This window comes from Asterias rubens, chromosome 22 (assembly GCF_902459465.1).
Source record: "Asterias rubens chromosome 22, eAstRub1.3, whole genome shotgun sequence".
In the NCBI taxonomy this organism is placed as follows: domain Eukaryota; kingdom Metazoa; phylum Echinodermata; class Asteroidea; order Forcipulatida; family Asteriidae; genus Asterias; species Asterias rubens.
In genome coordinates this window covers 1,205,584-1,217,890 of record NC_047083.1, presented here as the reverse complement: position 1 = coordinate 1,217,890, position 12,307 = coordinate 1,205,584, and the positions used below count along the sequence as shown (strand labels likewise).

Genomic DNA, 12,307 nt, shown 5'->3' with positions numbered 1-12,307 from the left:
CAAGAAAATAGAATTAGCTGTTGGTAACGGCTTACAAATCAAAAGGACCTATCGTATAAATGCAAGTAATAGTTAACGGCCTGGCGTTTTGATTCGACCCTAGCAGACCCTAGACAAGTTACTCGTCCTATCTTAGCCTCAGCCTTAAGTTTTTAATATCTCCTGGGACTAGTTCTACTTACAGCTCAATCAGCTTAGTGTTATTCTGAAAGGCGTGATCCTGTACCATCGTGATGGCGTTGCTGCTAAGCAGAAGAACTGTAAGCTCTGGAACCAGGCTGATGGCTTCCGTTGGGATTCGGTTGAGTCTGTTCCCCTCAACATAAAGATGTCGGAGAGAGTGAAGGTTCAACAGGGCATGTCCTGGAAAGTCTTCGATGTAGTTGCTGTTCAAGTTTCTGTTGAGAGACGAAGAGAAGATGATGATTGGACAGAGAGAGAAAGTATCAGAACATTCAGGTCTGAGACCTGCAGCCGATTTAACGAAATGCTACCAAAATCGCGAGTTACTCGTCCTAACTTAGGACCAATCTTAAGGTTAACATATTACAGTGTAAGGCTGGGACTCGTCCCAAGTCCTAAGGTTAATCCTAAGTTAGCAAGAGTTTGGTGAAATCGACGGCTGGAGATCTTAAGACTGTGACCCAAAGGTACAACATAAAGTTCTGGGGGTCCAAAACCAAGTTCCGGAGGTGAAGTTTTAGCCCTGATGTATACTCAAGTTGGAAAGTGTGTAAAATTTTGTTAATGAAGGCTACGGTCGGCCACTTAAAGGTGAGGACAGTAGGACTACACTTTTAGTGTCACAAGGGCCATGTTGCCACCTTCTCCTTGGCCTGAAACAGGGTTATCAGCAGAATGCACTTCCTTCCCAACTTCTTACGAAGCAAAAGGTTAAGTTACTGCTCAATGGAACAAGTGTCATGACCAGGATTGGAACCCACACTCTGCTGCTGCCAACACCAGGGGTGGATTTCACAAAGAGTCTCATCTGGAATAAGGATGAGTTACTCGTCCTAACTTAGCCTCAGCCTTAAGTTTTTAATATCTCCTGGGACTAGAATCCCAGCCATATCTCGTTGGGGCCCCCCTGCCCCCTTTCAATGTTTTCATTGTTGCATGGTCTTCTACGTTCCAGTCAACATTGAGCAGGGATATGGGGGACAGGGGAGGGAATGTTTTTTGTCAGGGTAAGTGGACAGGGAATGGTTTTTGTAACGTTAGGAATGGGTGGCCCAAGCATTTAGGCCGTGATTATAGTCCTAAGTTAGGTTTGTCTTTGTGAAACTGACCCCAGAGCTTGGGTCTGGTGACCTAGACCGATGGGCCATGAATACTTTTACTTTCTACTTACAGCGTTCTTAGGTTGGCAAGGTCGGGATGGAAGGCCTTACTGGGAAGTTTCTGGAATATGTTTAGCTGAAGATCACTGTGAAAAAGGTCAAATAAATATTGCAATCAAAACATAAAACAAAATCATAAAATTAACGGGAAGGGAATATAGCCATTGTTTAAAGCTGGGGTTGGAAGAGTTGGGGGGGGGGGTGGGGTGGAGGAGATTTTACAAAATCAAACGACCAAACATCAAGGCTCTTTCCAATCATGAAATAGAAGCATAGAAGCATAGTTTCATAGGGCTGGTTTGACACAAAAAAAAGCTTAGCCCAACAACAAAATGCTTACCAGGCAGAGTAAGGTTACCGGCCAAAACACATTGCCACACCTTTTGTGACTGATATCCTGCTTGTTCCTGCTAAGCAGAGAATGATGAAGCTATATTTTCTGCTTAAGCAGCTCCATGAAACTGGGCCCAGGTGAGATAATTGTTCCCTTTAAACACCTTGGTATGAGCCTGGCTTTTGGTTAACAGAACCCCCACATGAGCTTGAGAACAAAATTAAGCAAACTACCCCCTGCTTATCCCCCTCCGCCATTCTTCATCAAATCAGACACCCTCTTTGCTTCTCACAAAAACCTTCTTTCTTCGGTCTCCGTATGAGTAAAAACTAACAAGTACAACCGCCTCCGCCATATTGGTGTTAAGCCGAGATTTTCTCCACACACGAACTATCTGACATTAACGATGAAATATTTCTCTTCACCGATGACGACGGTCTTTTTCTTTTTAAGTCCAAGATGGATGAGCCAGAGTCTTGAAGACCATCTGTCAAGTCTCTAAGATTAAATAGAGAATTCACGGCTGACTGGGATGCACTATGTGGCGTCTGACCCATGCCTAACTCTTTTAGGGTGTGTATTTCCGTTAATAATGCATTCTGTGGAGGAAAATCTTGGTAGGAATGAAAACCAAAATCAAATGTCATCTTTAAAGGAAAAGTATACCTTTTGTTTTTTGAGCCGATTGATTGTTTTAATCCAATGAAATGTAGATGTGTACAGTAAAACTAAAAGGAATTATGGTCGCATTTTTGAGAACGTACAGGAAACCTGGAGCGAATATGTCCATGCAGGAAGAATGCTCCCTAATAGCAAAGCCCAATCTTAGTAGCGGTACTGCAGTAATGCTTCTCAGATTTAAATTTCGGGGCGTTAATGCTCATATGCACGGGCACCGAGGCATTCTCTACTTGGTAAAGGGCAGCCTTTGAGGAAGTTGTAAACTTCTACTGGACCATTTCAAGGGCACCAAGGCAATGATCAAAGGCAAAGGGCATTGAGGCAATCAGGCCTGACATCCCTTTAAACAAATTGTTTGAACAAAGAGGGATAAAATGTTCAAAGTTTTTCTTGGAACAGAATTACTTTTTTTTCAAAAGGTCTCCCGCTTGAAAAAGTCAAGCCCACCTTGTTATTTGAGTTGATGCAAACTCATGCCTTCTAATTCTAGACAAAATGAAGTCTGCCGATGGCACTCTAAGACCCTTTCTCTTCTCACCTTGGGCGTGAATTTTAACGACCGTTCTTGTCGGGTTCTTGCCGGTGGTTTCTTCCAGTACGTTTGGCACTCAGCGAAAATTGCCAGACACGTTTAAGCCAACACGCTCGGTCGGCAAGAAGAATTAACTTCGGTGCATGCATTTATACTCTAGATTAAGTCTGATTAAGTCACTTTTTTTCAGCAGTGACAACCCGAACAGTCTACCCACATTTACAATCACTTAAAGGCAGTGGACACTATTGGTAATTACTCAAAACAATTATTGGCATAAAACCTTACTTGGTAACGAGTAATGGGGAGAGGTTGATGGTATAAAACATTGTGAGAAACAGCTCCCTCTGAAGTGCCATAGTTTTGGAGAAAGAAGAAATTTTCCACGAATTTGATTTCGAGACCTCAAGTTTAGAACTTGAGGTCTCGAAATCAACCATCTAAACGCACACAACTTTGTGTGACAAGGGTGTTTTCTTCTTTCATTATTATCTTGCAACTTTGATGACCGATTGAGCTCAAATTTCCACAGGTTTGTTATTTTATGCATATGTTGAGATACACCAAGTGAGAAGACTGGTCTTTGACAATTACCAATAGTGTCTGCTGTCTTTAAGTCACTTGTTTTTCAGCAGCGAAAACCCGAACAGTCTACCTGCATTTACAATCACTTAAAGATGAATTTTTTTCTAAAAAACTTCTAAAAAGGAGTTACATTTAAAAGTTTTAAGAAAAAATAAATAAAATCTGCTTCAAAAAAGGAAACAACAAAATCTTATAAAAGCAAAGATATTGACAAATATTATAGGGAGACCACTAACATAGTTCAGTTGGTAAACCACTGGTTCATTTATCCAGAGGTCGTTTGTTAAAATCCCCCAAGAGTTAATTTGTCATTGTTCAACACCAATGACAAATGTGTAAAATATTTTTGTCAGTGCATCTTTAAAGATGAATTGTTCATTGCCATTCTTGATCCCACAACTCAAAGAAAAATATTGAGCGATGATTTGTGGCAAGGCATTTACTGGAGTACTACCCCAGGATATTTTCCCAAGATTTCTTGTATTTCAGCTAAATTAAAGTCGGCAAGCTTTCTTGTTTTGTCGACGAAGTTACTCAACCTCCCAGCTTTGAGAGGACCCTCCCTCCTCCCTCAGGAGGAACACAAGTGGATTCAAAACGGATTGATTTCAACAAAAACACATAAAACGTTAAAAGTTTTTAACCAAAGTGGTAATAAATCATAATAAAGTTTTAATGAATAACGCTGTCAGTGGCAATACAGTAGCCATAAAAATTTCAATTAGCAATAAATGCACATTTTGATTTTATTTCTGTGGCTAAATTTCCGGTTGTTAAGAGCTTCGTCTAAACCATAAAAGTAGTTTTTTTTAATGTCAAGACTCAAAAGTTTTGCCTACTGTTGTTTCCTCCGGTGACAGAAATCCCCGTCTCTGAAATCCGACTGATTTCCCGACGGGGCTTCAAGCCAAATGTTTCGTAACAAGTGTTTCAGACTCGCAGTTTTCCGAAGGGGACTCTAACGATAAATTCAGGGAGTAATCTGCGCAACTATTTTCCTTATTTAGTGAAAGTTGTGAGACAAAATATGCTCTGGGAATTGTCTGAGACCATTTCTATAAAAGTATTGTGGAATTTATTTGTCCTCTCGCTACATTTTACTCAAGACCCTACAAGTGGGAACACTAACTCCTGTCGCTGGCGTTTACCGTTTATGCCCATACACCTGTCACAGCTCATTACACGTAATGTCATGTATTTCTTTTGAATCGCAGAGTGAAACATAGTGTGAGGGATTTTGTGCACTTGTTTGTCTCCTCAAGTTTGAGAAAGAGGACAACAAAGTAAAAGGGAGAACTTTAAATTAGCTCTGACAGATTTGAGGTGAGAGGGAGGGTGGGACGGGAGGGTGTAGGGTAGACAGTAAGGCCAACAATACAGACTCTTACCCACTATGGCTGATTTGCAGTTAGTTAAGGAGTTAGGAGAAGGGGGCGTAGGAATGGAAGTGTTTAGAGGTGAATGGGATGGGATGTTTGTCACTAACATAAAATACTTGTCTCATGCTACCCCCCCCCCCCCCCCCCACCTTGCAACTCAGTTTATAGTGAAAGGAGGTGACCCCCCTTTCTTCACCAAGCTAACTCAGCCCACCCCCCATCCCATCCTGGGCTACTCACAGTGAATGCAGCTCCTTGAGCCCTCGGAATACGTCTTCGTTTAGAGTCCGGATGCGGTTACCGACTAATTTCCTGATGAAACAAAAGAGAACGACCCGAAAAAGAGATAATTAGGAGGTTATTTCTTGAGAAGTCATTATTTTGTGGAAAGACGTCAGGATCAATTATGATTTCGAGGAAAAAGAGTTAATTGTAATGTTTTCCCAAGATGAAATGGAAATGAAATGAAATTGAAAGTCGAGGATGAATTTTCCCACGACATTCCTTCTCCTCAAAGGGTTTCACTTTGAGTTCAATATTTCTATTGAAACACATTTTGTTTTTTGTTTTTTGGGGGTTTTTTTTCTTCAAAATTTTATAGAAATGGAAAATGTGCAATTCCAGGACTGGAGTTTCATATTGGAGAGGGCAAGAACACCTTCCTTTTGCAAAGAGCGATTCTATTTGAAAATCTAAAAGTCTTCAAGAAAATTTTCAAGGGGCACCAAGGCCAAGACCAGGGGGTGGATTTCACAAAGAGTTAAGACTAGTCTTATCTTGAGTTGGGGTTAGGATGAGTTAATCGTCCTAACTTAGGACTAGCCTTAATTTTTTAATATCTCCTAAGACTAGTCCTAACTCTTTGTGAAATCGACCCCAGGAGAAATGGGGCCCATGGCCTCTGTGTCGTTTATGTTATTTGTGTCATTCATGTTATCAAGGCCTGCTATTCTTCTACCTCACTTGCATTTTAAACAGAGGCTAACATTTTTTTAATCACTTTTGCCCACAGATCTTTTCTCATATGCTGCACCATTTCTTACGCATAGTCTTCCTGTGCATTTTCGCCATGCTACTTCTTTACAATACTTTCAAGGCAGTGGACACTTTTGGTAATTATCAAAGACTAGCCGTCACAGTTGGTGTATCTCAACATATGCATAAAATAACAAACCTGTGATAATTTGAGCTCAATCGGTCATCAAAGTTGTGAGATAATAATGAAAGAAAAATAACCCTTGTCACACGAAATTGTGTGCATTTAGATGGTTGATTTCGAGACCTCAAGTTCTAAATCTGAGGTCTTGAAATCAAATTTGTTGAAAATTACTTCTTTCTTGAAAAACTATGGCACTTCAAAGGGAGCCATTTCTCACAATGTTTTCTTACCATCAACCTCTCCCCATTACCCGTCACCCAAACAAGTATTATGCCAATCATTATTTTGAGTAATTACCAATAGTGTCCACTGCCTTTAAGTCTCCGTTAAAAACTCATTTGTTTGAAGCTGCTCATTTGTAATCTGCTTATTTGTAATTTGCAGCTTGCTCTCATTGTATCTTGTTCTCTTTATGCGCTTAGAGGCTTTTCACATTAGGCGCTTTACAAATGTCTTTATTATTATTATTATTATTTTGGCTGGTCCATATTCATACGCTTATTCATAAATGCCCTTTATGGTAACAGGGGTACTAGCGTAGGAAAATCTGTAAAACTTTTCTCTAGAATTTCAACTCCTGTGTTCCTTTGCGAAGGTTCACAGTACGTGCGACACTTAATTGTTGTGCGTTCGTGCACCCACTAACATGTTTTATATTAAGTACCAGTATGTATTGATTGCATTATGCTAAAATGAACACATGCGTAAGCCTGCAGTCTAACACGCTCAAAGCAGAGTCAAATCGCTCGTTAAAATGGCGTTATTGGGAACTATTATGGTAAGAATCTTCCCACAGTACTTTTTCAAATAGATACTTTTTTTCTGCCAGATAATTTGTAGAGGTTATTTTAGAGCTATTTTTATTTTAGATTTCACAGAGTCTAGGAAAAGAGAAAGCGTTAAGATTTGAGGTTTAAACAAAATCTCATTATACTCTGATGGGTAAATTTTACACTTAATTTGTGGTAAGGTCTCTAATTTTACTGTTTCATTGGCAAAACCTACGCAAACCAACACAATCATGACATGGGGTGATTTTGTAAGTAATTTTTCCATCGCAATACAATATACCACTAATATATAGGGGAAAAGTCATAAACACTTCCATTTAGACAGAGTACAGCGTGGAACCACGACACCCAGCATGGGCCAAACTACATCAGTATGGAGTAATTTTGAGTCACTGAATCCAGCGAAAGGAGACCCCACAAAGTTCACAAGGTACCCACTCAATAAACGGTTACCATGGAAACTGGAACGTTCCATTCATCCCCGAGGAAAATTTATCATAACCTGTGGCATGTATTTATATATTTTGAGACCTACACTGTACAATTAATGAACTTTTTTTTCAGGAAAATTGTAGGGGAAAAAATATTGAAATGAAAAAAACACAATAGAGGAAACCCTGTTTCAGAAATGAGACGGTCCAAAGTTCTCCTCACAGTTGTGTGGTTATAGAGGGAGTTGTGGAGCCTGTAGCGCAGGCGGAAATGAGCCCTGGAGGGTATATTTTGACGAGCTATTTTTAAATATTTTGCCTGAAATCAACAAAAAGGTTTGCCTTTTTATTGTCTCAGTCGGTGTGAAAATGCTTAAAGAGAGGATGAGTCACATCGTACAACGGACTCCACTGTTTTCTAATTTTTACCTAGGATTTAAAACTTTGCATAGTGGGAGTATTAATCAGATGAGCTTTGTGGTACCACCGTGTGAGTAGTGTTGGTTCAGAAAAGAACCGGTAGTTGACAACTCAACATTTCGATCAGTGTGCTCTGATGGTCTTCAGGAGTTGGCAACTCGCACCTGCTCTTCTCAGAACTAACACTACTCAAAAGAGATTTACACATGATGCTACCGAAAAACCCACCTAAATTTTGTTAACCTAATTGAATTAACCACTTTGCGGAAATATCCAGAGGGTTTATGGGTATACCACTAACCAGATGCTAGTTACAATACAGCAACGACCCTGCAAGGTTTAAATCGGCCGTTTAAGAACGAGTCACTACTTTTTTATTCCCATTCATGAATGCCTTTTTGGTTAAAAGGCGTAATAAAGTAAGAAACTCTGTAAACCTTATCCGTTCCGACGTGCTTGAGCTCTGTACGTCCGTGTGTTCCATTGTTATGACTGAGACGACAGTTTCTGGATCCGTTAGTCGAATATTTAAAATATAATAGCTCGTCAAAATTTCGCAAAGAGTTAGGACTAGTTCTAACTTACTAGGAGATAAAAACGCATGCCAAGTCTTAAGTTAGGACGAGTTATGCGTCCTAACTCGAGTTAAGACAAGTCTTTAACTTATTGTGAAATCCACCACTTAGGCATAGTTTGATAGAGCTGCTTAAGCTTACAAAATTGCTTACACCTCTGTGGACCCCGGTTCGAATCCGACCTCAGACTACGTGTCTTGCGTGTGGATCTGGTTTTTCAGTCCCTGATTGCATGGGTTTCCCCCATTTGGGGTCTTTCTCCGACATCTAAAAAAAAATTCTTCTCATTTCCTATTTTTCATGATATATTGTTAGCTGAATGCGAAATAAAATAAATAAATCAGAAGTTTTTCTTTAAAAACTCAAGGAAACTGAATCTTGGCTTGTATGGTAAAAATAGTGCGGTGACTTATTAATGGCTGCACCCAAGTCAATACTTACAGATGGCGGAGTCTGGTTACATGACTAAAGGCATCTGCAGGGAGTGCGGTGAGATTGTTGAAACTCAAGTTTCTGAAGAGAAAAAACAAGAATGGGAAGTTTGGTTATTATTACAGTAAAATAACAAGTATCGATGTTGTAAGAATTAAATTATGGATGTGATCTTACATAATGACTGTCACCTATACATCTAAATTTCAAACAGTTTTAACTACCTAGAAGTACTACACACAGTAATTATTCTTCAGTTTTGTATTTGTGCAAAACATCAATAGAAATCAAAGCCTTTACGCAAGAAAAGGTGCATAAACACCAAAATACTATAAAAACAAAAAACCCAATGCAACTTAGGTACAAAAAAAACCACTGAAAAAGTTCACAGTCAAATAAACGGAATACAATGACAAAAAGTGATAACAATATTTAAGTTCTCCAAATAGCTTGAAAACTAAGTGTATTCTCAACAGCTGTTTTCCATTTAGGCAGTACCCACCCAAGTAAGATTAATCCAATTCCCTCCCAAAATGACAATGGTTTTCTAAATGTGACCTTTGACCCACAGACAGTGAAAAGGTCAGAGGTGACATATTTCAAAAGACTGTGATAGAGTACACATGCCTATAAGATGTGGCTGGCCACCTGTGTAAGTTGCTAAAATGATAATCGACAGCAGTGTTTTTGTTCTCACAATTTCTTGTCCCACCAACCCCATTCCTTAGAATTTAGTTGGCCAGAGTACCCCCCCCCAAAAAAAAGAGAACAAAGAAAAGAAAAAAAGGTGCACCCCTTGTGCCACCCCTCAAGGCGATTGTCAGATTGATGTTGTGGTAACCTTGCCTTGCCTTTCACCTCTCTGGACCTGGTTCGAATCCCACTGGGGACACTATGTGGATTGGGTTTTCAGTCCCTACTTGATGGTAAAGGAATAATTCTCGGAGGTTTTCCTCCCACATCTAAAACTGAGACGTCCCTTCCTTGTCCTCCCTCCAATTGGGTTCTTGGCTAGTACAACGATTAAGTTCTTGGAGACCTTGGCTTTATTACTAAAATAAATGAAATGAAACGGCAAGTTTACTTTATTCTTTGCTTTTGAGAAAATAATATTCTCATCTTAAAGTTGTCTAAGATAAACTTCCATCCTGTCCCACTCCCGCCCCCGCCCCCTACCCTAGGCATCTTCCATGCACCTTGACAAGTGCAACCTGACGCCAAAACAGGAAAAATACCCAACATCCCTTCAGCAACATGATCCTTAAACGTTACTGAAAGTCTTATTCTTGTTTCACATATTAAATAAAGCAACTATTCGATTTTTGTAAGTGATGATAAAATGTCAAAAATTGATATTTTGGTGTCAAACAATCTCTTTCCTTTTTTCAAGGACTTTTGCAAGTTTAAATTTCTCCAAACATATCATTTTCAAGAGTTTTCCCACTTTTTTGGGATGCATTTTGAATAAAAATAATATCTTATTTATAGCTGGATTAGATTATGTTTTGGGTCAGTGTTGGATGGAGTCACAGCATTCTTTAAAGGCAGTGGACACTATTGGTAATTACTCAAAATAATTATTAGCATCAAACCTTACTTGGTAATGAGTAATAGGGAGAGGTTGATGGTATAAAACATTGTGAGAAACGGCTCCCTCTGAAGTGACGTAGTTTTCGAGAAAGAAGTAATTTTCCACGAATTTGATTTTGAGACCTCAAGTTTAGAATTTGAGGTCTCAAAATCAAGCATCAGAAAGCACACAACTTCGTGTGACAAGGGTGTCTTTTTCTTTCATTAATATCTCGCAACTTCAATGACCGATTGAGCTCAAATTTACACAGGTTTGTTATTTTATGCATACGTTGAGATACACCAAGTGAGAAGACTGGTCTTTGACAATTACCAAGAGTGTCCAGGGTCTTTAAAGAGTAGAGGTTAAATTTGTGAGTGTTACTGTAACACCACAACTTACTCCAGATACTGAAATTGCTTTTGAAGAAAACAAATACTTACACCAGATATTAAAATTGCTTTAGAAGCAACAGAATAACAATGAAGCATCGGTTTGTCAGATGCCAAGTTTCATTTCCAAGCCAGTGATCTACTTTTAACTTTAAAGGGAAGGTAATTGCTCTTAAAATGATGATGACGAGAGCATCGGTTTGTCAGATGCCAAGTATAATTTCCAAGCCAGTGATCTACTTTCAAGTTTAAAGGGAAAGCAACCACTCTTAAAATGACGATGACTAGAGCAAGCTAGTCTAAACAATGAGACCAATTTATGAACTGACTCTGCAGTAGTGCAGTTAATAATGATCCTATAAGCTAAAGTCAAGTCCAAGCCAATTGTCTACCTTCCACCCGGGTAGTAGTATTAAAAAAAAGAAAAAGAAGGACAGTTCTTTTCAGAACTGAGAAGTCTCCCGAACAATCCAAAAAAATCTACTCCGCGGTAGTAGAATATATAGCAGACATTTCTCTAAAGAACAAACTCTCCCTGGCATTAGTAGATACACACGTGTTACCGCAAACCAAATATATATTGATACCTCACCATGCAATGCCTTAAACCACATACACTTACAAATTAAAGATGCCCTATGTCAGATGTTTTGCCCCAAACATTGAAAAACAGATTTTTTTTGAGTGAATGGTATTTCAAAGAGTATCACCCGCTCTAACAAAAAAAAGTGACTTGGTTAAAGTTACAACAACAACAGGACAGGTATAAGTTAGGTGGTTATTGAAAAGATATCACTTTTTATCCCCCGAAATTTGAATATGAGAACACTTTTCAGACTATATTTCAATTGCAGAAATATTTATCCTGCTAGGACATGTAAACTGCTAGAGATTTTCAGTGATATATCGAAGGCCAACCACCACTATTTAGATATAAAGAAATGATTCTCAAAATGCTTAATACTATCGAACAGCAGTACTTCTAGCCAAGTATGTTTTGATTGCCATTAATTTTGAGTGATAACCAAACACGGATGCACGAAAGTGAAATATAATGCTTTTTTTTGTTGAAATTGATTCCTGAATCTTCTTTTGCCACAAATGACACAAGAAATAATAAATCCAAATTGAGATGAAAATGTCATAAATCTTGCTCTCTAAAATCAAAAATGAAAATATTTTACACTTGGCAAAGATTTATAGTTTACATACAGCAGGAAAAATTAGGTGGAAATTGTGGTGATGTTGAATATTGGTGATGGTCGGTCGTAACGATTTGATGTTTTGATGTCTGTGCTACTGTGTCCAGGGGTAAAATATTTGCCTGTGTATGCCTTAAAGGCACTGGACACTATTGGTAATTATTCAAAATAATTATTAGCATAAAAACTTACTTTGTAACGTGCAATGAGCTATTGGTAGTATAAAACATTGTTAAAAACACCACTCTTTACATTTCGAGCTGTCCTCCATACAGCTCTTCAAAAAGAATGGTGATTATTTCACTCTTAAGAGGGGTTTCACTCCAGGACAGAGTGAAAAATCATTCAAAAAGATGCAAACTTCAATCTAAAAGAGTGGGAGACCACTCGAAAAAGAGTTGTCCCTCATATGGCTCTTCAAAGAGAGCTTTTTCACTCTTTTACATTAAGAGAGTAGTTTTTGAGAAAGAGGTAATTCTCA

The 12,307-nt window shown here is 38.8% G+C and overlaps 1 protein-coding gene across 1 annotated transcript in view; it reads right to left on the bottom strand.

Moving 5' to 3' along the window:
- Positions 1–12,307, bottom strand: part of LOC117305387 (leucine-rich repeat-containing G-protein coupled receptor 5-like) — an 82,869-nt gene that overhangs the window by 21,304 nt on the left and 49,258 nt on the right. The window contains exons 3-6 of the mRNA XM_033790258.1: positions 8,672–8,743; positions 5,095–5,166; positions 1,355–1,429; positions 183–398 (exon numbers count right to left, since the gene is read on the bottom strand). Of these exons, the coding sequence (XP_033646149.1) occupies positions 183–398; positions 1,355–1,429; positions 5,095–5,166; positions 8,672–8,743 (435 nt within the window). The remainder of the gene's footprint in view (positions 1–182; positions 399–1,354; positions 1,430–5,094; positions 5,167–8,671; positions 8,744–12,307) is intronic.